Source organism: Lithobates pipiens, unplaced genomic scaffold (genome assembly GCF_037356315.1).
Source record: "Lithobates pipiens isolate NorthernLeopardFrog02 unplaced genomic scaffold, aLitPip1_a1.2 Scaffold_3, whole genome shotgun sequence".
Taxonomy (NCBI): domain Eukaryota; kingdom Metazoa; phylum Chordata; class Amphibia; order Anura; family Ranidae; genus Lithobates; species Lithobates pipiens.
The window spans coordinates 36,719,568-36,740,568 of NW_027507790.1; the positions used below are offsets into that span (position 1 = coordinate 36,719,568).

The 21,001-nt window shown below is 41.7% G+C and overlaps 1 protein-coding gene across 2 annotated transcripts in view; it reads left to right on the forward strand.

The window, feature by feature from the left end:
- The window catches only part of PRKAB1 (protein kinase AMP-activated non-catalytic subunit beta 1), a 169,056-nt gene that overhangs the window by 78,333 nt on the left and 69,722 nt on the right, over positions 1 to 21,001 (forward strand). The window contains exon 3 of one of the 2 annotated variants that reach the window (XM_077461434.1): positions 13,587 to 13,891. The exons of the other annotated variant lie outside the window; for it this stretch is intronic. Within the exon in view, the coding sequence (XP_077317560.1) occupies positions 13,587 to 13,589 (3 nt within the window). The 3' untranslated portion in view covers positions 13,590 to 13,891. Of the gene's footprint in view, positions 1 to 13,586; positions 13,892 to 21,001 lie in introns of those variants that run through there. 2 annotated transcript variants of the gene reach the window in all.

Consider the following 21,001-nt stretch of genomic DNA (forward strand, 5'->3'; position numbering starts at 1 on the left):
TTTTTTTTTTGTATCTCAAAGGTCTATCTGTGTTCTAAGAATTCTAACTTTGGTTTTTGTTTTGTTTTTTAACAAGGTTCAGTGCTCTTCTATGCCTGTAGCATAAGTAAAGTACAATATTGGGAACTCAAAACTGGACACTGAGCTCCCTAATTATCACAAACGAGCTAATGGTTTCTAATTTCTCATACTAGCTGAATATTGTTATATAATAGTAAAATGTAATATGTTGTTGTAAGATAATATTATTGGCTACCCAGAAGGTACTCTCCAGAACCAGATCTGCAATTGCTGCTTGCCAAGAAACCCTGCAAGTGGAGTTGGGGGTTATCATTTACTTGTAGCAGATCTGGCAATTTATTATTACACGTAATAATAACAATATTGCAAATAAAATATTATAGCCTGCATTAAAGTAGTTATACATCCATTGCCACAAAAGCAACCCCCTGTGATGCTGGCTTTATTCTACATGTGCAAAATGTTTGTTTACAAGCTGGGATTGGTACAGCTCCAACTGTACTTTCAGCCCAATTTATTGTAAGCCCTGTAGGTCTCATAGATGCAAAGGCTATGTTCATGTCTCTAACTTCTTTTCCTTCTCGCCATTTACAAAATGCTTTACCCCAAGCTTTGTTTTGTGAATGGCCAGGAGGAAAAGGAGACAGAGACATTCCGGCAAAGGAATGTATAACTGCATTAACCTGGGTAAGGTCATAGGCTCTGTAACCTACTTCCAGAGCATGGTGGAGTATCCCTCTGGCACTTTGACATGAAATCTCCCATAGTAGTGAAGAACTCCGGCCCAATCATGGCTGAGGGTGTCATGGATGGACTTCTTCCTTCATGACCTCAGCTTGGCTAGAACTTGCTGGAGACATGTCTGATGTGCTGAATTAGATGAGACTCAGTCTTGTCAGATAACTGTACACTGGTTCCTTGCAAACTGTTAGGAAACCTAGCTTACACTCTAGTAGTGCACAGGAGTAAGAGGTCTCTTGATCTGGTCTGATATCAATCAACCATGTCCTCTGGTCTGGAATCAATGTCTTCACCTCTTGGCTGATCTGTTCTTTCTTGATCCCCTGAGAACTCAATTACTATGCTTGACTCCGGGGCAGGCGCTTTCTTCATGGCACCACTGTGTTGCAGCAGCTGGGGCCATCTTACCACTTGTAGGGGTGCTGTCTTGAGAGGGGTGTTGATTGCAGAGTAGCGGTAAAAATCCCAGACGAGCCCCCACATGTAGCACTACCCCGTAGCAGCTGCTTAAGTCTGTTACTCTGCCTCTCAGCCCCAATAACAGTCTCAGCCCCTTCTGGCACACATGGCAATAGTGTAAGTGTAAGGACCAATGAGAAACACACACGTTATGATAAAACACATAAATTGCCTTTACTGTGAGGCTTCTGTGGAAAAGTAATAAATAGTAACAATGCACATATGTGAAGTGAATTAGTTGAACAATAATAATTAAGACCAAGAGCAATATAGCTCAATATTGTATTCAGGCTACTATCAGGGGATTCTCAGCCTGAGAATAACCCCAAGAGCAGAGGTAAACACTTAGCAATGACAATCCTATAGTAGATTATACCTCTATGTAAATTGGATCCATGATTCCAGGCAGGAGAAGAGCAGAAGAATTACCCTTTCTTATGTCAGACCTCTCCATTTTGACTCCTGAGACCACAGGCCCAACTACAAACACTGTATTCAAATCAATATTTAATGGCTTAGCTTCTCTGATAAATTGTCCCGCACACCCACTACATATACAGAGCCCTGAGTATGTGTGTGCGTGCCCATATGGCACTAGTAACTTCAGTCCTTTTGAAGAAAGATAAGGCTTTGTATCTTCAGCTAGCCACTCTCGTTGGTGCACTTAAACTCCTGAATAGCAGGGCCAAACAACACTGACCTGGATTATCAAGTAAAGAATGCAAGGTGAAAGGACAATGGTGTCTGTAAACAGTGTCCATACAACTCTGTGTGCAGTGTCCTTGTTTTCTGCAATAGACAAGTGTCCCCTCACCCAAATCCTGTGGTCAGGCCCAAACGAATGTCCTGGAACAGGCAGGCTCTCCTGGTGACCCGACTGACCACCTCACACTGGAATGCTTCACCACCATCGATGCAGGTGTGCCTGGATGTGCACCTGGGATCCCCTTCTTTCAGGCTGGATGTCCCTGAGCAACTGTGGATGCCTGAAATCATGTGGTGGACTGGCTTGGGTGTCAGCACCTCTCCCCTAGGTCCAGTCTTTTCTCTTGCCTCGCTGTGTCTGATCATCTCCTCAGATCAGCAAGATGGAGTTTTTAGTTCCTTTGCACCTAGAGCATGTTGGCTCTTGTAGTTCTGTGTCCATAGAAAACGATGGGGCATTTTAGATGGGGACTACATATCCCAGAATTATTTGCAGCTGCTGCTGCTTGTTAAGTTCCTTCTGGTTTGTTCCTGTAATTGCTCCTGTCATTTGCTCTCCTACTCCTGCCAATAGGGACACAGGGAAGGGTGCAGAGTGAGCAGCTCTGGGTGGGTCAGTGAAGAGGAAAAAAGGGAGGGGAAGAACCTTGGCCAGGTTTGCCAGGCCACAGGATATGCAGGTCACCTGCTACATGTTCCATGACCCCCTGAAATCACAGTGCCATTTACTAAGATATTTACTAAGATATTTAGCAACTGACAAGATTCCACATGCTTAAAACAGCTATTTGCTGTAGGAACAAAAAATTCAAAGCCAGCTTCTACAAATACTGTAGCTGTTGACTTTTAATATAAGGACATTTACCTGTCCAAGGATCCAACACCGTCCTCACCCAAGCCGTTTCTTCACCGGTCTTCAGATCAGCCGATGCAGGCATCCTAAGTGTAGGATGCCGGCTGTGATTCCTTGCAGCTTCACAGCCAGCCTCCCACTGCACATGTGCAAACTGTGCTGCACTTTGTGAATTGTCCCGCAGCTTTCTGGGACCTGTGCCATGTGCCAAAAGGCTGCGGGCAAAGGGGGGGAGAACCTCGACAAAACTTTTTCAAAGAGGGCCAAATTTGATTAAGTGAACATACGTGAGGGCCAACCATTTTGCCTGACATTCTTTGAACCATTAAAATTCAGTCTAAGTGTGTTTGTCCGAGCACTAATACACTGCCCAACAAGAATTCTCTAATCAGTGCCTATCTGTAGCCTCACCATTGCCATGAATGCAGCCTCACAAGTGCCATAAATGCAGCAAACCCCTTTGACATGAAAGTAGAACCCCCCCCCCCGCCCCCGTTGTCATGAATGCAGCACCCTCGTTGTCCTGAATGCAGAGCACCCCCATTGTCCTGAATTCAGCACCCCCATTGTCATGAATGCAGAGCACCCCCATTGTCCTGAATGCAGAGCACCCCCATTGTCCTGAATGCAGAGCACCCCCATTGTCCTGAATGCAGAGCACCCCCATTGTCCTGAATGCAGAGCACCCACATTGTCCTGAATGCAGCACCCACATTGTCCTGAATGCAGCACCCATTGTCATGAATGAAGACTCACCATTGCCATCAGTGCAGCCTGATTAATGGCCATCTGCAGCCTCAGAGGGGACAGGGAAGGGGCAAGACGAGTGCCAACAGACATACAGGAGAAACTCCTGTTTTCTCTGCGGCCTCTTTAATAGAAAGTCCCGCCTCCTATGATGGACAGAACAGTCATCCAATGAGAGCACAGGAGACGGGACTTCCTTTTACAGAGGTCACCGTGTAAACAGGAAATACTCCTGTATGTACAGCACTTGTCCCCCCCCCCCCCGTCCCCTCCAAGGCAGCCAGCATGTACATATTTTGTGACCCCTGTCACTCGGGGATTCGTGGGGGCTACAAAAGATATACATGTCAAAATTGCCGGGGGGGCCATCTGAAACCAGAATGCAGGCCGGACTTTGGACATGCCTGCATTCCTGCCCAGGTTGGTCATACAAGCGGCTGCTATAAAACTGATACCAGTCAATAAAAACAAAAAAGCATCGCTAATAACAAATAATTAACCAAAAATAAATAGAAAATAATAAAATCAAAACTTTAGAAATCAAGTGAAGTACAAAAGGAAATATAAATCACCCTACAATCAAGTGATCAGATACATACATAAAGAATGTTGATGTGTAACAATAGATTGAAAAGTCCATTTAAATGTGAAAAAAAGAAAGAAAAAAAAAACAATAAAGTCTATCTTAAATACTCATTCTTCCTTGTGGAATCCATTCCATAGAAGTTGAGTAAAGATAAATTCTCATCAATTAATGTGATATAGTGCAACCATAGAGGAGATTCCACCACCCTGTGACACGGTTAAGTAAATGAAAGAACCCTCTTGGAGCGTGACAATCGAGGCACAGGCTCAAAAAAACTGTTACATAGGTAAAAGCAATGAAAAAAATGTATTTATACAAAAATTCATCAAAAGGCCATTGCAATTCATAGACAGCAGCTATACGTTGACAATGGTGAAAATTCAAATGGGAAACCCAAAACAGATAAACAACTGACGCTTTCGAGATACGATTTTAGTTCTCTTCTTCAGAGGTGCCTAATTATAAATGAGAAAATCCAAACTCAATGTTCCCCTTGCACACATTCAAGAAAACTGGCTGTTCAGAGATGCTGGGTGCTGTAATGACCATAGGCTAAAAACTGTGGATAATCAAAGTGAAGAAAATGTCATCAGCGCACCAAGGATTCCTCAAAAGAGTCTAAAGCTTTATTCTATGGTCACTTGATAGATATACAGCAATGTTTCGTAGTCACTTACCAGACGAAGGGGCCTTGCGTGGCTCTGAAACGTTGCTGTATATCTATCATGTGACCACAGAATAAAGCTTTGGACCCTTTCAAGGAATCCTTGCGGTGCTGATGACATTTTCTTCACTTTAATTATAAATTAGGACAAATTTGTGAGACAATGATAAAAAAAGAAGAAAAGGAGAGTGCACTAGATTAAAAACAGAATTTCCACTATCACTTTTCAGATGTCTCCTCCAACACAGAGACCACTACTGAGGTCGCCAAGCAAAGCAACAAAGCTGGGATCCATCATGAATCATGTTGCATGACTGAATGACAGTAAACAAGTCAGACATGGCAGAGTTTAGGATGGCTGGCCTTGAAATGCTATATTGAAGTAGATTGTGGGACAACTAGCAAGATGACCAAACATGAGGCTTGGTTCTCATGATGCTTAATGCGATGTGTACCAAAGGTGTGCCAATGGCTCGTTCGTGACCTCATCATGCATTGTTGTCGGCATTGGTCTGTGCTGTTTGCCGCTCCGACTTAGCATTGCATATACCGGAGCTATCAGCCTGCTATATGCGTGTAATATTTTTTTTGTCAAGAATCTATTTATTGTTGCTTTATACCCATGTAATGTGGATGAGGGAATCACTTTTAAATTAAACAAAGGGACAGATTTCTTTTAACATACTTCATGATGGGAGGCTGTTTATTTTTCATCCATTTGTGACATCAGCTGTTGAGGGCATTCGTTTGCCATGGTGAAGCCGTCCTTGGATTTTATGTGGTGAGCCTATTAAGACCATTTATAATATGATGGTCTTAATAGATCCAATCTGGTAAGAGGCGCTTTTAGCCGTGTCACAGGATGGTGGGATCTCCTCATTGGTTGATGGACTATATCCCATTAGTTGATGAGAAATGATATTTACCCTTTATGAAATAGATTCCACATGGAAAAACAAGTGTTAAAGATAGGCTTTGTTTTTTGTTTGTTTCTTTATTTTGTTTACATTTAAAGCGGTAGTAAACCCGCAAATTTTTTTTTTTTTTTTAAACCTGCAAAGCAAAAGGCATAATGAGCTAGTATGCACCGCATACTAGCTCATTATGAAATACTTACCTTAGAACGAGGCCCCGACATCTGGCCCGATCCACGCCGAGGGAGCTGACATGCTCCCTCGGCGTCTCTTCCGGGTATCGCGGCTCCGGCACTGTGAGTGGCCGGAGCCGCGATATCGTCACTCCCGCGCATGCGCGCGGGAGATTTCAGTCCGGCCGGACGAGCGCTGCCGGATTTTCACGGCGAGAACCCCCTTGTGCGCATGCGCCGCTGCAGTCAGCGGCTCATACCGAGGGGAATATCTCCTAAACCGTACAGGTTTAGGAGATATTTTTTTTTACCTACAGGTAAGCCTTATTATAGGCTTTCCTGTAGGTAAAAGTTAAAAAATTTACCATACTACCACTTTAAGCAGACATTTCAATCTATTGTTACATATCAACATTCTTTGTGTATGTATCTGATCACTTGATTGTATGGTGATTTAGGTTTTCTTTTGTACTTTACTTGCTTTCTCACATGTTTTCATTTTCTTATTTTCTATTTATTTTTGGTAAATTGTTTGTTATTAGTGCTGCTTTTTTGTTTATATTACAATCTAAGTGGAAGTGAGAGCAGGTACCTGTCAAAAGCAGGTCCCTGCCCCCCCACGAAAAAAAAAAAACTGTCAAAAGGTGATAGAGGAGGTGGAAAAGTGGAACTTCTTTTAACTTCAGATCATGCTGCTGTCTTTTAACACACTGTATGGATATAGGCATTTGTTGATTTATAAATCACTTTCCTTGTACCTACAAGTCAATGTCAATACAACTGCAGCACAAAACAATTCAGAAATAGTCTAAAGCAAATCATAAGCATATCAGAAGTCAAAATCAAGTCAAAGCAACTTGACTTGTTTCTATGCCCAAAGAACATGCACGCAAACCCATACTTGTTCTTTGTAGCAGACTACGGGCTTGTGCAATACATAAGCAAACGAATGTAAATGCAAAAGGTGCTTAAATATGCTCAAGAAGTCTCATAAGCATGCTGAAGAAAAGAAGAGAAGAAGATAAGTTCTCTCAGCACTCACAGTGTAGAGTCCCAAACACATGCACTATAAATACTGATGAAAATTGATAAAAAATTACTGAACAAGTCTGCTAAATTGGAAAAGGTTAAAAAGTACTTGTTCCAGGGAGTGCTGATCCAGAGTGGATGAAACCCCGCAGGGATATTGCAAGGCAATTACTGCAATTACTGCAAGAGGAGAGCAGATGTAGAAGATCAGGGATGGATGAATGAATGGAGAGTTGGATCAGACAGATCAACGGCTGAGACACATTAAGAAGAATGCCTAAATGGATGAAGGATGATTGGATGGATGGATGAAGGGATGGCTGAGTGGATCACAGGTCCCGCATCTCAGGCAAATCAAGCCAGGGAGGATCTTCAGCAGAGTATGAGAAACATAAATAGCCAAAGCGCAGGAGTTAGTGAATCCATTATATTTAATAAAAACAACAATAGCACACTTACATAAAAACAGGAGAAGTGCTGCTGGGTCATGGAGGGAATCTGATATTAATGGGGTGAAAGCCAGAGTCTGCAGAGTGGCAGCAGCTGTCCAAGACCTGGTAGCCAGACCTAATGAAACATTTAAAATATAGTATTATAATATATATATATATATATTTTATATAATATAAATATGGTATATATTTAGCTGCTGCCCAGCGACAATCCTCAAAGCATACTGATGGTAAATCATACAAGTGGTCTCAGCGTAAATGACGATACATTTAATGGCTGAAATCAGACCTCAAACTTTGAACAGGGACGCACTGAACTCCTGTTGTGAGCCGATCCGTACTGCAGTGTGAACCCAGCCTTATACTATTTCCCTTGGTCTTCATGGTTTACCCTTTTTACATTTGACCAGTGGCTGTGCATCCATTAAGTGCGCAGAGGCACTGCCTCCTCTCCACATCCACCCCCCTATATGAATAATGGATAGATTCATGCATAGCATGAATCTATCCATGGCTGCCGCCACCACCCCCTATTCAGGCATCCGGCCCCTTTTTGGACACCGGGCACCTGAATTCCAGCAGCAATCATGTATTTTTGAAGTACCTGGTACCTAGGCTTTAAAAAAGGGGAACTGCAAGCGCAAAGCAGTTCACCCAGGTGTGTCAGAAAAGAGAATGAATGAATTTTCGCTTTTCTAACACTGAACTGCCTCTCCACCAGTCGGGAAGTGCAGGTGTGTTAGTCATCACCTGACTGGCTGAAACAACAGGCGCTGTGATAGGACGCCTAGCAGGAGGGGGGAGACGCATGGAGGACACAGCTTGCCACCTTCACCCACTGCCCCAACGAGATAGGGTAAGTGCTGGGCAGACGGCGAGAGGGCGGGGGGGTCACAGTGGCGGTATTTGATGGGCACAATGGCAGCATTTGTTAGGGCACAGTGGCGGTATTTGATGGGCACCGTGGTAGCATTTGATGGGCACAGTGGCTGCAATTTATGGGCACAGTGGCGGCATTTGTTGGACACAGTGGCTGCATTTGATGGGCACAATGGCTGCAATTGATGGGCACAATGGCTGCAATTGATGACACAGTGGCTGTGATTCATGGGCACAGTGGCTGCATTTGAAGGGCACAGTGGCTGCAATTGATGGGCACAGTGGCTACATTTGATGGGCACAGTGACTGCATTTGAAGGCACAATGGCGGCAATTGATGGCACAATGGCGGCAATTTATGGGCACAGTGGCTGCGTTTGATGGGCACAGTGACTGCGTTTGATGGGCACAGTGGCTGCAATTGATAGGGCTCAGTGGCTGCGTTTGATGGCACAGTGGCTGCAATTGATGGGCACAGTGGCTGCATTTGATGGGCACAGGGGCTGCAATTGATGGGCACAGTGGCTGCATTTGATGGGCACAGTGGCTGCGTTTGATGCCACAGTGGCTGCAATTGATGGGCACAGTGAGGATGCAATTGATGGGGGTTTTTTCAGAATTTTCGTTTGTTTGCATCTGCCACTGCATTTGACATTTAATTGAAAAAGGGTTTTATGTTGATTTTAAGTAAATTATATTCTTCACAGATCAGCCTTGCATTTGGAAATAATTTTAATAAATAATGCATTTTTCACATTTCTTTCATTTGGTAAGTTGAGGTTATTAGCGTGCTAAAACTGTTCTATACTCTATTTTCCCTTTTACTTAAAATGGAAATCACAGTAATTAACTAACTAAATGCAGACACATGAAAATGCCTGCAGGTGTCTTTGCAGGTGTATTATTGCAGACTAAAAATAAACGGTACAAGGAGATAGCTATTATGCAATAGAAAAGGCAGTTCTCAGACAGTAAAATAATCTAATGTTGCACAACATAAGGAAAAAGGGTACATCTCATATTTAGTCACAAATATACAATTTGCCATTGATTTGAATGTTTATTAAATTAATAGATTTAGATGATGGTTTAAGCAAAATGATGTGCAATAAAATTAGGAAAGCAGGCACAGAAGGTGAGAAATCATATTTGTAATGAATCCTTCATCTGCATCCTGCTATGTGAGTCTCCGTAGGTTGGGGCATTGCTTGTGCTTTTACTTTGTTAAAGTCAGAATTTGAATATGTGTATTTGAGAGGCTCCAAGTGAGAAATGGAATATATACTTCAGGGTACCTCCAGGGAATTCTTGGAGGGCCAACAGTGTAGTGAACCATATGATGTGGCAATCTGCGCCACCTTATATTTTATTCTGAAACTGTTTATTTATTTTTTCATACAGCTATATTTTCATCATTTTAGAATCCATACCTGTCTAAGCCAAATAGGATTGATCACAAATAAATCTAAAAAGACTTATTGTTTTCTGCAGCATTCTTGATATAGAAGCAATGGTGCGCCCACTAATACATATGGTAGTTTCATTCATCATCTATACAAACTGACTCGTATTTTTAGCCGATTAACCAAAAAAGCTTCAGTCCTACAGTAATAAAATTTATAAACCTGTCCTCTGACATAAAGTATAAGTTATTGCTTTTTGAATCACATCAAATTCAAGTTCCAGATAAGGCGAGATACTACCATTAGTAGCTGGAAGCTAACTGACCCACTTGAGAACATTGGAGTCTCACTTAAGGCTTGTGTTACATGATGTTTAAGAAGGTCATAATGATGCCTCAAGAAAAATGTAGCTCTGACACTTTTCCTGTCTCAAAAAGAAACCTTCAGCTGTGATGGTGCTGCTGATGGCCCTATGTGACTTTACAACTTAAGAATGACAAATTCTTCACAGCAGGAAAACACAAAATCTCTTGTGACACAACTAACACCAACGTAAAACAAGAACCTCTGAGAATGTTCCATTTGTAATCCTACAATCTGTAAGTGGAAGTTAGACGATTTTTCATTGTAAAGACTTATTTCAGGTTTTATGGGTATTCATTAAAGGCCTTATAAACTTAGAACATAAAACCATATTTAGACATTTGTATTTGCCCAAGGAGCCTCTAAACAACAGTAGCATGATGTTTATTAAAGTAATACTAAACACACACTGTTTTATTCAAATTGCCCCTTCTATTTCTGTATGTGGATGATGGCACTTTAATCATTTTTTATGAAAAAATTCTAAGTACGTTTTTCCTAATTGATATACAACTGTCACATTAACCCATGTCTTTCCCAGCCTGTCTGCAGGGAAACATAAGCAGGAGCTTCTAGTCCCCTGCTGCTGTTCACATGTTAAAAAAAAATAAAAAGAAATAAAAAGCTTTTGGAATCCACGAAAAAGAAATAAATAATATCAATAAACTGTTTTAAATTGGCATATAAATATATATTTGAAATAAAATCTTTATTATTATGTGGAAATAACATACCATGGTGTGGGTGGATTTCTGGCTGTCACAGGCTGTATCACACCCCTCCAGTCTGTGTCTAATAATAAGAGGGAGGTGAAGCCTCAATCAATCTGCATGTAATATCCTGTCCCTATTGTGTTTAGCTGGTTAGTGGGTATGGAGGAGGAGGGTGGAAGAGGGCTATCATTTACCAATGTGTACCAATGTGTATACATCCACATGTCTGACCCTTTAGTCACATGAGCTGCTCAGATGTGATAGGGAGGAAATGTTCAGCATAGAAACTTACTGAAAACTGAGCATGTGCAGAGTTGCCACTAGAGCTGCAAAATCCCTAGCTGAATTGGGGACATGAACAGAAGAGATAGAGAGCAGCAGGATCAACCAGGTTTTTTGCAGAATACAGAAAATGAATCTCATAGTGACTGCGTGATTATGAACAGCATGTAATACACCATTTATTGATTTTTTTTATGATGTTTAGTGGCACTTTAACCACCTCAATACAGAGCACTTGCACCCCCTTCCTGCCCAGACCAATTTTCAGCTTTCAGCGCACTCACAATTTGAATAACAATTACTCAGTCATGTAACACTGTACCCATATGAAATTTGTGTCGTTTTTTCACACAAATAGAGCTTTCTTTTGGTGGTATTTAATCACTAGTGGGTTTTAAATTTTTTGTGCTATAAATAAAAAGGACCATACATTTTGTGAAAAAAACGCCCTTTTCTTTGTTTCTGTCATAAAATTTTGCAAATTAAATTAGTCATTTTTCTTCATAAATTTTGGCCAAAATGTATACTACTACATAGCTTTGTTAAAAATAACCCAAATTAGTGTATATCATTTGGTCTTTGTGAAAAAAAGAGTCTACAAATTATGGTGCCAATCACTGAAAATTGATCACATCTGTTTAGGCCTTCAGTACATAAGGTGTATCTCATTTCTTGAGACACTAACGAGTCAGGAAAGTACAAGTACCCCCCCCCCCCCCCCAAATGACTCCCTTTTAAAATGAGACATTCCAAGGTATTAAGCAAGTAACATGGTGAGTTTTTTTAAGTTGTCATTTTTTCACACAATTCTTTGAAAAATTAAGATTATTTTATTTTTTTATTTAGAAATTTGTCATATTATCAGGTTATTTCTTACACACAGCATATTCATACCACAAATTACACCCCAAAATACATTCTGCTACTCTTCCCGAGTATGGCGATACCACATGTGTGAGACTTTTACACAGCCTGGCCACATACAAAGGCCCAACATTGAAGTAGCACCTTCAGGCGTTCTACGAGCATGACACATCTCATTTCTTAACCACCTGTTACACTTTTGAAGGCCCTGGAGCACCATAACAATGGAATTGCCCACAAAATGATCCCTTTTATTAACGCAAACAATGAGGCATAATGAGTCTTTTGAAAGGTTCATTTTTTTCCAGAAGTTTTTGGAAAATGTGTAAAAAAAAAAAAGAAAACACTTTTTTTTACACAAAGTTGTCAATTTCTAAGATATTTCTAACACATAGCATGTATATAGCAAAAATTACACCCCAAAATATATTCTGCTACTCTTCCCGAGTATGGCGATACCACGTGTGAGACTTTTACACAGTCTGGCCACATACAAAGGCCCAACATTGAAGTAGTACCTTCAGGCGTTCTAGGAGCATAAATTACACATCTCATTTCATTCCTACCTATCACACTTTTGAAGGTCCTGGAGCACCAGGACAGTGGAATTACCCACAAAATGACCCCATTTTGGAAAGCAAAGACCCCAACGTATATTCTATGAGGCATGGGCTGCAGATAGGTACTTGGGTACTCTGATGGCCTGCAGATAGGTACTCTGTTAACTTGATGAGCTGCAGACAGGTACTCAGGTACTCTGATGGGCTGGTGACAGGTACTCAGGTACTCTGATGGCCCAGTGACAGGTACTCGGGTACTCCGATGGCCTGGTGACAGGTAATCGGGTACTCCGATGGCCTGGTGACAGTTACACGGGTACTTTGATGGGCTACAGATAGGTACTCATGGACTCTAATGGGATGGTGACAGGTACTCGGCTACTCTGAAGGGTGGTGACAGGTACTCAGATGGACTGTGACAGGTACTCAGGTACTCGGATGAACTGTGACAGGTACTCGGGTACTCATATGGACTGTGACAGGTACTCAGGTACTCGGGTACTCAGATGAACTGTGAAAGGTACGTTGATGGGTGGTGACAGGTTCTCTTTATGGGGGTGGGGGGGAATCAGTGTGTGTTGGTGCACACTGTAAGCGGTAACAAGATTTTACCACAATCTAGTTCTCACACACGATTGATGTGTGAGGAGGAGAACCCGGTAACATCTCGTTACTGCTCTATGTTTATATTTAGTGATCCTTTCACAGCCGATCATGTGGTAAAAAGCCACCGGCCACTGACTGTTTATCAGCGTCGGTGACGAGCTGGTAAAGTGGGGCATGCAAAGTGGGGCGGTACCATCTGTGATTGGCCGTGACTTCATCGCAGCCGATCACGTGGTAAATAGCCATGCCCAATGGCTGTTCACCCCCCTCAGTGGTGAGCGGTGTCTCCATGACATGCTGCCACCGAAGGTACAGGTCTGCAGGCACGCAATTGCGCGCATGCCCTGTTTAAATGGAGGGACGTCATATGACGCCCACCCAGAACAAGAGCCGCGGTGCCTGGTCGTCATATGATGGTCAGCGGGCAGCAATTGGTTAAAGATAAGTTCTGTTTCCAGCAATACTGTTTAGTTCTGAGTACTTCCTATTATGCACTAAAAAATCTAGTCCTTGTACATAGCTGAGCTGGCCGCTCAGCTGTCAGCTAATTGCCAGCTCCTTTCTCTCCACAGTGACACACCTGTTGATGATATCCTGCTCGTCAGTCCTGCCTACTTAAGCCATCCACTCCAGATGATCTCTACCGTCGCCTTGGTCACATCTCTAGAGACACTCTCCTGTGTTCCTGTTACAGACTTGCTTGGCTGACATTCCTTCTGGCTCCAGATCCTGCTTGCTGTTCTACTACACTCATCTCTGGCTCCCTGACGTTTTGGCTTGCCTATCTGTTTCGGTTCCTGAACTCTGGCTATCTTTTGACTACGTTTACTCTGTTTACCTTTTTTTATTATTATTAAACAAGTGAGATTTAATTGTACTTCTGCCTCAGTCTGATTCATGGTTTCTGACAATAGATTGCTATTCCCCCAATTGTAGAGCAGCCTCTAGCAGTGGCCATGACATGCTTGTTCACATCAAAGATGGAAACAAACACTGGACAAGTCCATGCTATGGAAAGAGGATTGATATTTAATAAAGGTAACCCATTATGTTGGCATTTGTTTTCATAGGGCTGCAATGGCAAGTACTAAAGCATAATGTTTAATGTAACTGCCACTAAACTTTATCTTATCCCGGACTTAAAGGAGTTGTAAATTCCCCAAGGGTCATTCTATGCCTTAAGGTGAAAAACCTTCTGTGCTGCAGCTGCACCACAGAACCCGCCTTTTTCTTACCTAAACCCGATCATTACAGCAATGAGCATGAGCCCAGCAGCTCCAGCCGCTGTCTCGGGTCCTCATTGGATAGATTGATAGCAGCGGAAGCCATTGGAAATCGGCTCTCCATGAGGGCACTCGCCCAAGAGGAGAAGCCGCTGGGGGCCCCAGAAAAGGAGGTTTGGGGCCGCTCTATGCAAAACCCTTGCACAGAGCAGGTAAGTATGACATGTTTGTTATTTTTGTTTAAAAAAACTTACCTTTAAAAGTAATGGCAAAACATTTTTTTTTTTTTTGGATAGAGTGGAGAGGGATTAGACCACCTGTCAGTTTTTATTGCTGTCTGGGCCTCCCTTAGAGAGTCACCCTCTCTATTTGTCCTGTTTACTATTACCATTGAAAGAGAAAGTAAAGCCCCATACACATCAGATTTTCTGCTGGTTTGTATCTTCAGATTTACCAAAACCATGTAGTGCAAGGGCCTGCCTGATTGCATACAAATTTAAACTCCTAAGGTTTGACCTCATATTATATGGTTTTGGTAAATCTGAAGACAAAAATCAGCAGAAAATCTGATAGTGTGTATGGTGCTGGTAAAATAATCCCAGATTTTGGTTTGTTCCCAGAAAATTAATAGAGAAGAAATCTTCTAAAGGGGACACTAGTTCTGGTGACCTGGGGGTCCCCAAGAGATTCCCTTATTTTTCAGAGATCTCCTCTCACTTCCTCTTTTGGCTATGGGGCAGGAAGTGAAGGTAAATCTCCTTATTGGGACAAAGAGGGCAAAAAAAACCTTAAAGGGGTTATAATCCTACCTTCCTGTATCCATAATGAAAAAATAAGTTTTGCCTATGGTTTCACTTGAAGCAAAACTCTCCAAAATCCATCCAAACACATTCACCACACACCAGAACCTAGCCACTATATGGAGAGTTAAAGATACAGCTTCAGCCTGAACTCCTCCTAGCAATGCTCCTCTGACATGTTTCGCCCTGCCTCCGGGGCTTAATCATAGAGCCCTTGTAGGCGGGGTGAAACATGTCAGAGGAGCATTGCTAGGAGGAGTTCTGGCTGAAGCTGTATCTTTATCTCTACTCTCCATATAGTGGCTGGGTTCAGGTATGCAGCATTTCCTCTTTCTGTCTGATCTGTTTCAGCTTTCAGTTAGCATGGATGAGCTTGTTTGAACGTCGGCACACGGCCTGTGCTTTGTACTGCAGGGGGAAGTTTTCCAGAACTTTTTGTATATGGGTCACAAACACATTTGCTTCACAAAACCAAAACAAAAAAAATGACTTGCCTCCCCCTCTTTTTAGTAAAAATTGTGACCTTTCAACCATAATTAAACCATTTTGTGTCTAAAAGAGAAGCTAATGTAAAAAGCATGGCATTTTTTAAATCCATCATTTATTCTAATATATTTCACCTAACAGTACTTGAGATTTCACAATGTGTTAATTTCTGACTGTAAACCAGTAATTCATTGCCATGGAGAAGCTGTCACCTTTCATGTCTTGATATTTAACATCTTACAGGCACTGTTATTTTACACATTTAAAAAAATGTTTTAGCAATGTTATAGCAAGCAAATATGCCTCTTCTTGTTACTGATTCTTTAAACTGAAAGTTTAAAATATGTCCTCGTAAGCTGAAAAGAGGGGAATAAATTAATGCTATTCATAGTGCCAATAATGTTATAAAAGAGAGTTAAAAGGACTTACCGATAAACATTAAATCATGTAAAATGCATACCATCAGTGAGAAAAATTTGATAAATATATAGATGGGAAAACAAATATTTATAGAAACTCTGTAATTTTGCCTAATTGGGGCAAAGTTGCAGTATCTGTATAGAGCCCCACCCACCTCACCCCTAAGCATGAATACTTACCCAAGTGCAAAAAAGTGCAGTGCTAATAATGAAAATACCAAACAAAATCAAATATCAATATGACAGAAAATAAATAAATAAAAATTATTGATATACTTATATAGTTAATTGTCCCACTAAAGTGACAAAATATAATATTCCATCAAAGTGACGTGAAATAAAATAACAAATATATTAAGAAATTATAAATAAATAAAATCAATACCCAAGTAATGGTGAAAAAATCCCTAAAGGAGTAAAACTAAGGCAGACACCAACCAAAATTCATAAACATCCTGACATGTATAAAAAAAATTCTTTGCTGGGATATCAAACAATAATACATAACCTATGCAAATAATGTATATAAATAATAATATATTAATAAATAAAAAAGTCCAATATAGGTTGAGGTAGTAAATAGTGCACAAAGAAATAGTCCACATAAAGTGCTGGAAAACACATCCAATCTCAAATGAGTGAAGACAGACTCCTTTATCCCAGTCGGTAACTATATCCAAAATAAGTCACACACCAGAAATGAGTAATGATAACCCTTACCGACTCCACATGACCATACTGCAATGGTCACTTTAAGCATAGGGGAAAATTCTTAGGTATCCCCAAAATCTGTAACGGCTCCTCAAACGGCTTACAGAATGGGTATGGGTATGGCAATCATGCCGCTCAAAAAATAAAAAGAACAAGAGATGCCTCCATAGTGTAATCGTTGACTTGGCCAATCCCCAGACGACGTCCCCTTGTGACGAAACACGAAGGGTGGGGCCAGTGACGCTGACGTCATAACGCTGTTAGGAGATTGATGGGCAGCAGGACTATAGCGGTTAAAAATATTTGCTCTAAAACACATATGTTTTGCAATGACATAACAAACAATATACAAAGAGAAAATACATGACACACACACACCTCTTTTCAGGACAAGGTAAAGAATGCTATCTGCAAGCTTTATATAACATAGGTTTGTGTGCTAATTAGGCAATTGAAAACACATACACAGTCCATGAAACACACAAAATGCAAGTTCATCCAGTGTAGAGACATTTCTTCTGTTACAGATATCCTTAAATTAGTAACCCTAAAAACACACTTTCTGAGCATGCCCAGAAAAATCCAAGTGCTGGGTTCACACACAAAAAGCACAAAAAAACAACCCAAATTTGGGGGGGGGGAGGGGCTTACTCTGCCTGTAAAGTGGTACATCTGTAGCATGTATTCAAAATTCTGCTTCAAAGATGTACGGCTTTAGAGAAAACGTACAAATCTACATTGCAACTGCAAGATTTTAACCCAAAACAAAAAATAGCCTGCCCCCCAATATATTCAAAGCCATTTGGGTCTGTTAAGGCTATGAGAAACCCTGTGTGAAAAATACCACCCCAAACTAAAAAAATATTGTGCCCCTCCCACACACTAACAAACCCCTAGCCAAACACACAGCAAGCCAGCCCATGAAAGGGGGGTGAATGCTTGGGGGCAGGAGGGGCTCAGGCACCCCAAAAGTAAACCACCTTGTTCCCATATTCAGGGGGACAAGGGCCTCCTCCACACAACCCTAGGTTCGAGTTGTGGGGGGCTTCAGACAAGGGGCTTTATGGAATGTGGAAAGACCCTTTAAAATAGTGGGTACAAGGTGCTTTGTGATTGGTTTTGGGCTGAGCCCTACATGCCCCAAAGGCAGCCAGCTATGTTGAGTGCATGTGGCCTTGTATGGTTCATGAGGGGGTTTGGTGCTTGCTCTTCTTGCCCCTTTACTAGTGTCCCTTTTATATGCTCTGAAAAAGGATGTGGTATGGATTGGTGAAGGCAGCTCACAGCCTTTTAAGAATGGAGTGGAGTGTGGAGTTCCCCTTCAAAATCAAAAGTTAGCCCATGGAAATCCAATGGATTAAAAGTGGGAGACAAGAGAATTGAAGAATGGAGTGGGGAGTTCCCCTTTAAAAGCAAAAGTTAGCCCATGGAAATCCAAGGGGTTAGAACAGGGGAGACAAGAGCATTGGAGAATGGAGTGTGGAGTTCCCCTTTAAAAGCAAAAGTTAGCCCATGGAAATCCAAGGGGTTAGAGAGGGGAGACAAGTGCATTGGAGAATGGAGTGTGGAGTTTCCCTTTAAAAGCAAAAAGTTAGCTAATCATATGCATTAGCCCCTCTGAAGGTTAAAAGCTCTTTTAGGAGGAGCTAGAGGAGCAAGAGTCTTTTTAGATCATTTTAACAAGGTGCATGTCACATGTTGGCAACATAACATGCTAACATGACCTGTGTGCAAATCTCCTTAAAAAATACATATCGTCACTCCTGCGCATGCTTTCAAAATAGAAGGAGAAAGTAACTTTTTCAGAGAAAGCCTGCTGTGCCTGGAAGTACGTTTAGAACTGAGTGAGATCAATTTAAGTTTAGCACTGGGAAATACTTTTTGAAAGAAAAAAAGTGCATTTTATATACAACTATATAGATCAGACAAAAAATGGGGGACAAATGTGGAGGGAAGAGGGACAGAGGGACATTGCTCCAAATCAAGGACAGTCCCTCCCAAATCAGGGACAGCCCCTCGAAATCAGGGACAGTTGGGAGCTATGCACACCTATGCATTTTTAGACCTTTTTGCATTTTGCAGATTTGCACTACAGAATGTGTTCCATAGGAAACCATGTTTAATGGACTGTAGGACAAATCTGCAAAATGCAAAAAGCACTAAAAATGCATAAGTGTGAATCGGGCCTACATCTGTTGTGTACGCCTCCATCTGCTCCCTGTTTAACCGCTTGCCGACCAGCCGCCGCAGTTGTACTGAGGCAATATGGCTCGGCTGTGCGAATTGACGTTATGTTACGTCGCTCCCTCTGACTGCCACTAGGGGCTCGCGCGAGCGCCCACAGCTTGCCGCCGATGCAAGTGCCCGGCGGTCTCGATGATCTTCCGTGATCGCTCATAACACGGCGAGAACCCAGAAACTGTGAGTGTAAACACAGAGATCCCAGTTCTCTGAGGGGAGAAGTGACAGATCGTCTGTTCATACAAAGTATGAACAGCGATCTGTCATCTCCCCTATTCAGTCCCCCTTCAGTTAGAACACACACTAGGGAACACAATTAACCCCTTGATCGCCCCTAGTGTTAACCCCTACACTGCCAGTGACATTTCTACAGTAATCAATGCATTTTTATAGCATTGATTGCTGTATTAATGTCAATGGTCCCAAAAATGTGTCAAAATTGTCTGACGTATCCGCCATAATGTCGCATATCGCCACTAGTAAAAAAAAATAATAATAATAAAAATGCTATAAATCTATCCCCTGTTTTGTAGACGCTATAACTTTTGCACAAACCAATCAATATAAGCTTATTGCTCATTTTATTACAAAAAATATGTATAGAATACATATCAGCCTAAACGGAGGAAAAAAAAAATGTTTTAAATATATTTTTGGGGGATATTTATTATAGCAAAAAGTAAAAAATAATGTGTTTTTTTTTTTCCAAAATTAACGCTCATTTTTTTGTTTATAGTGCAAAAAATAAAAACCACAGAGGTGACCAAATACCACCAAAAGAAAGCACTGTTTGTGGGGAAAAAAAAACAGCAATTTTGTTTGGGTGCAATGGCGCAGGACCGCACAATTGTCAGTTAAAGTGACGCAGTGCCAAACCGCAAAAAGTGCTCTGGTCAGGAAGGGGGTAAAATCTTCCAGGGCTGAATCAGTTAAACAAATGAGAGGTAAAAAAAAGCACCTATTTTCAACAGCTGTGTGAACGAGGCCTAATTCAGGTTTACAAGTCGTCAATGAAAGTAAAGTATGATAATTACTGGGTGGTAGATCACATGCGTTTCCCATGAAAAGATCGTAATCCATCAAATGGTGCAGATTTCAGTATTCATGCAAGCTACTAGTGTAGGCTTTAGAGAAACACGCTCTCATATGTTCTCCTGCTTGTTATAAACGTGGACAGATGGTCAGGTTAAAGTGCTGGCCTCAGCTCCTGTACTTAGATTAGCACCTGCCACTTCGTGTAGGACAGCTGCATTTTGCAAGACTGCAGTGTATCTGTATTCTGATATGTAACTCTAGAGCGGAGACTTCTAAATATATTTTTTTCAATTTTCACTTGTAAAAATGTTTTCACGTAAATAATATGAGGGGTTCATGCAGAAAGCTTCAATACGTGCAAGGAGAGGCTGCTATTTATTTCACCATTTGACGCAATCACCGACTCACCGACACCTTGTATACATTACATTATGGAATACTATACAACAAAGGCAGGGGATTTGTTCATCTGACTTTTCTCCCTGCTGGTACTCTGAAATGTCCTTGCTATGTACAGAAATCTTCTGCTCACACAAAGGATTCCTGTAGACGGAGCCACTGGTACAGATCTGAATAACACAACCCCACTGTGTATATTATCTCATTCTAATTAATTGTCTGATATAATGACATATATACACTAAATGAAGACAAGCTGTAATGTAAAGATGTTGGTGTTAAAGGGCACAAAAAACATATACTGATTCAATGAGCTGATCATTTAGCTAGAGAAAAAAATATGGTGCTTGGTGCATTAACCACTTGCTTACTGGCCACCTAAACCCCCCTTTCCCCCTTTCTGCCCAGACCAATTTTCGGTATTTTGCTGCTCCTGTGGGCCCCCGGGGGCCCGCAGAGCGGTGATCATGGATGAGATGTGCCCCTCGGACACAGCCCATGCCTGATCTGTGGGATTTTCATCCCCATCCACCCCCCCCCCCCCGATACACGTGACCGGCCATGTCCAATCACAGCCGGTCACATGTACTGTGCAGTCACAGCACCCATGCACGCGCTTAGGGCATGTGCAGAGCGGCGATCGGGGATGCGGCTTATCACCCTGACACAACCC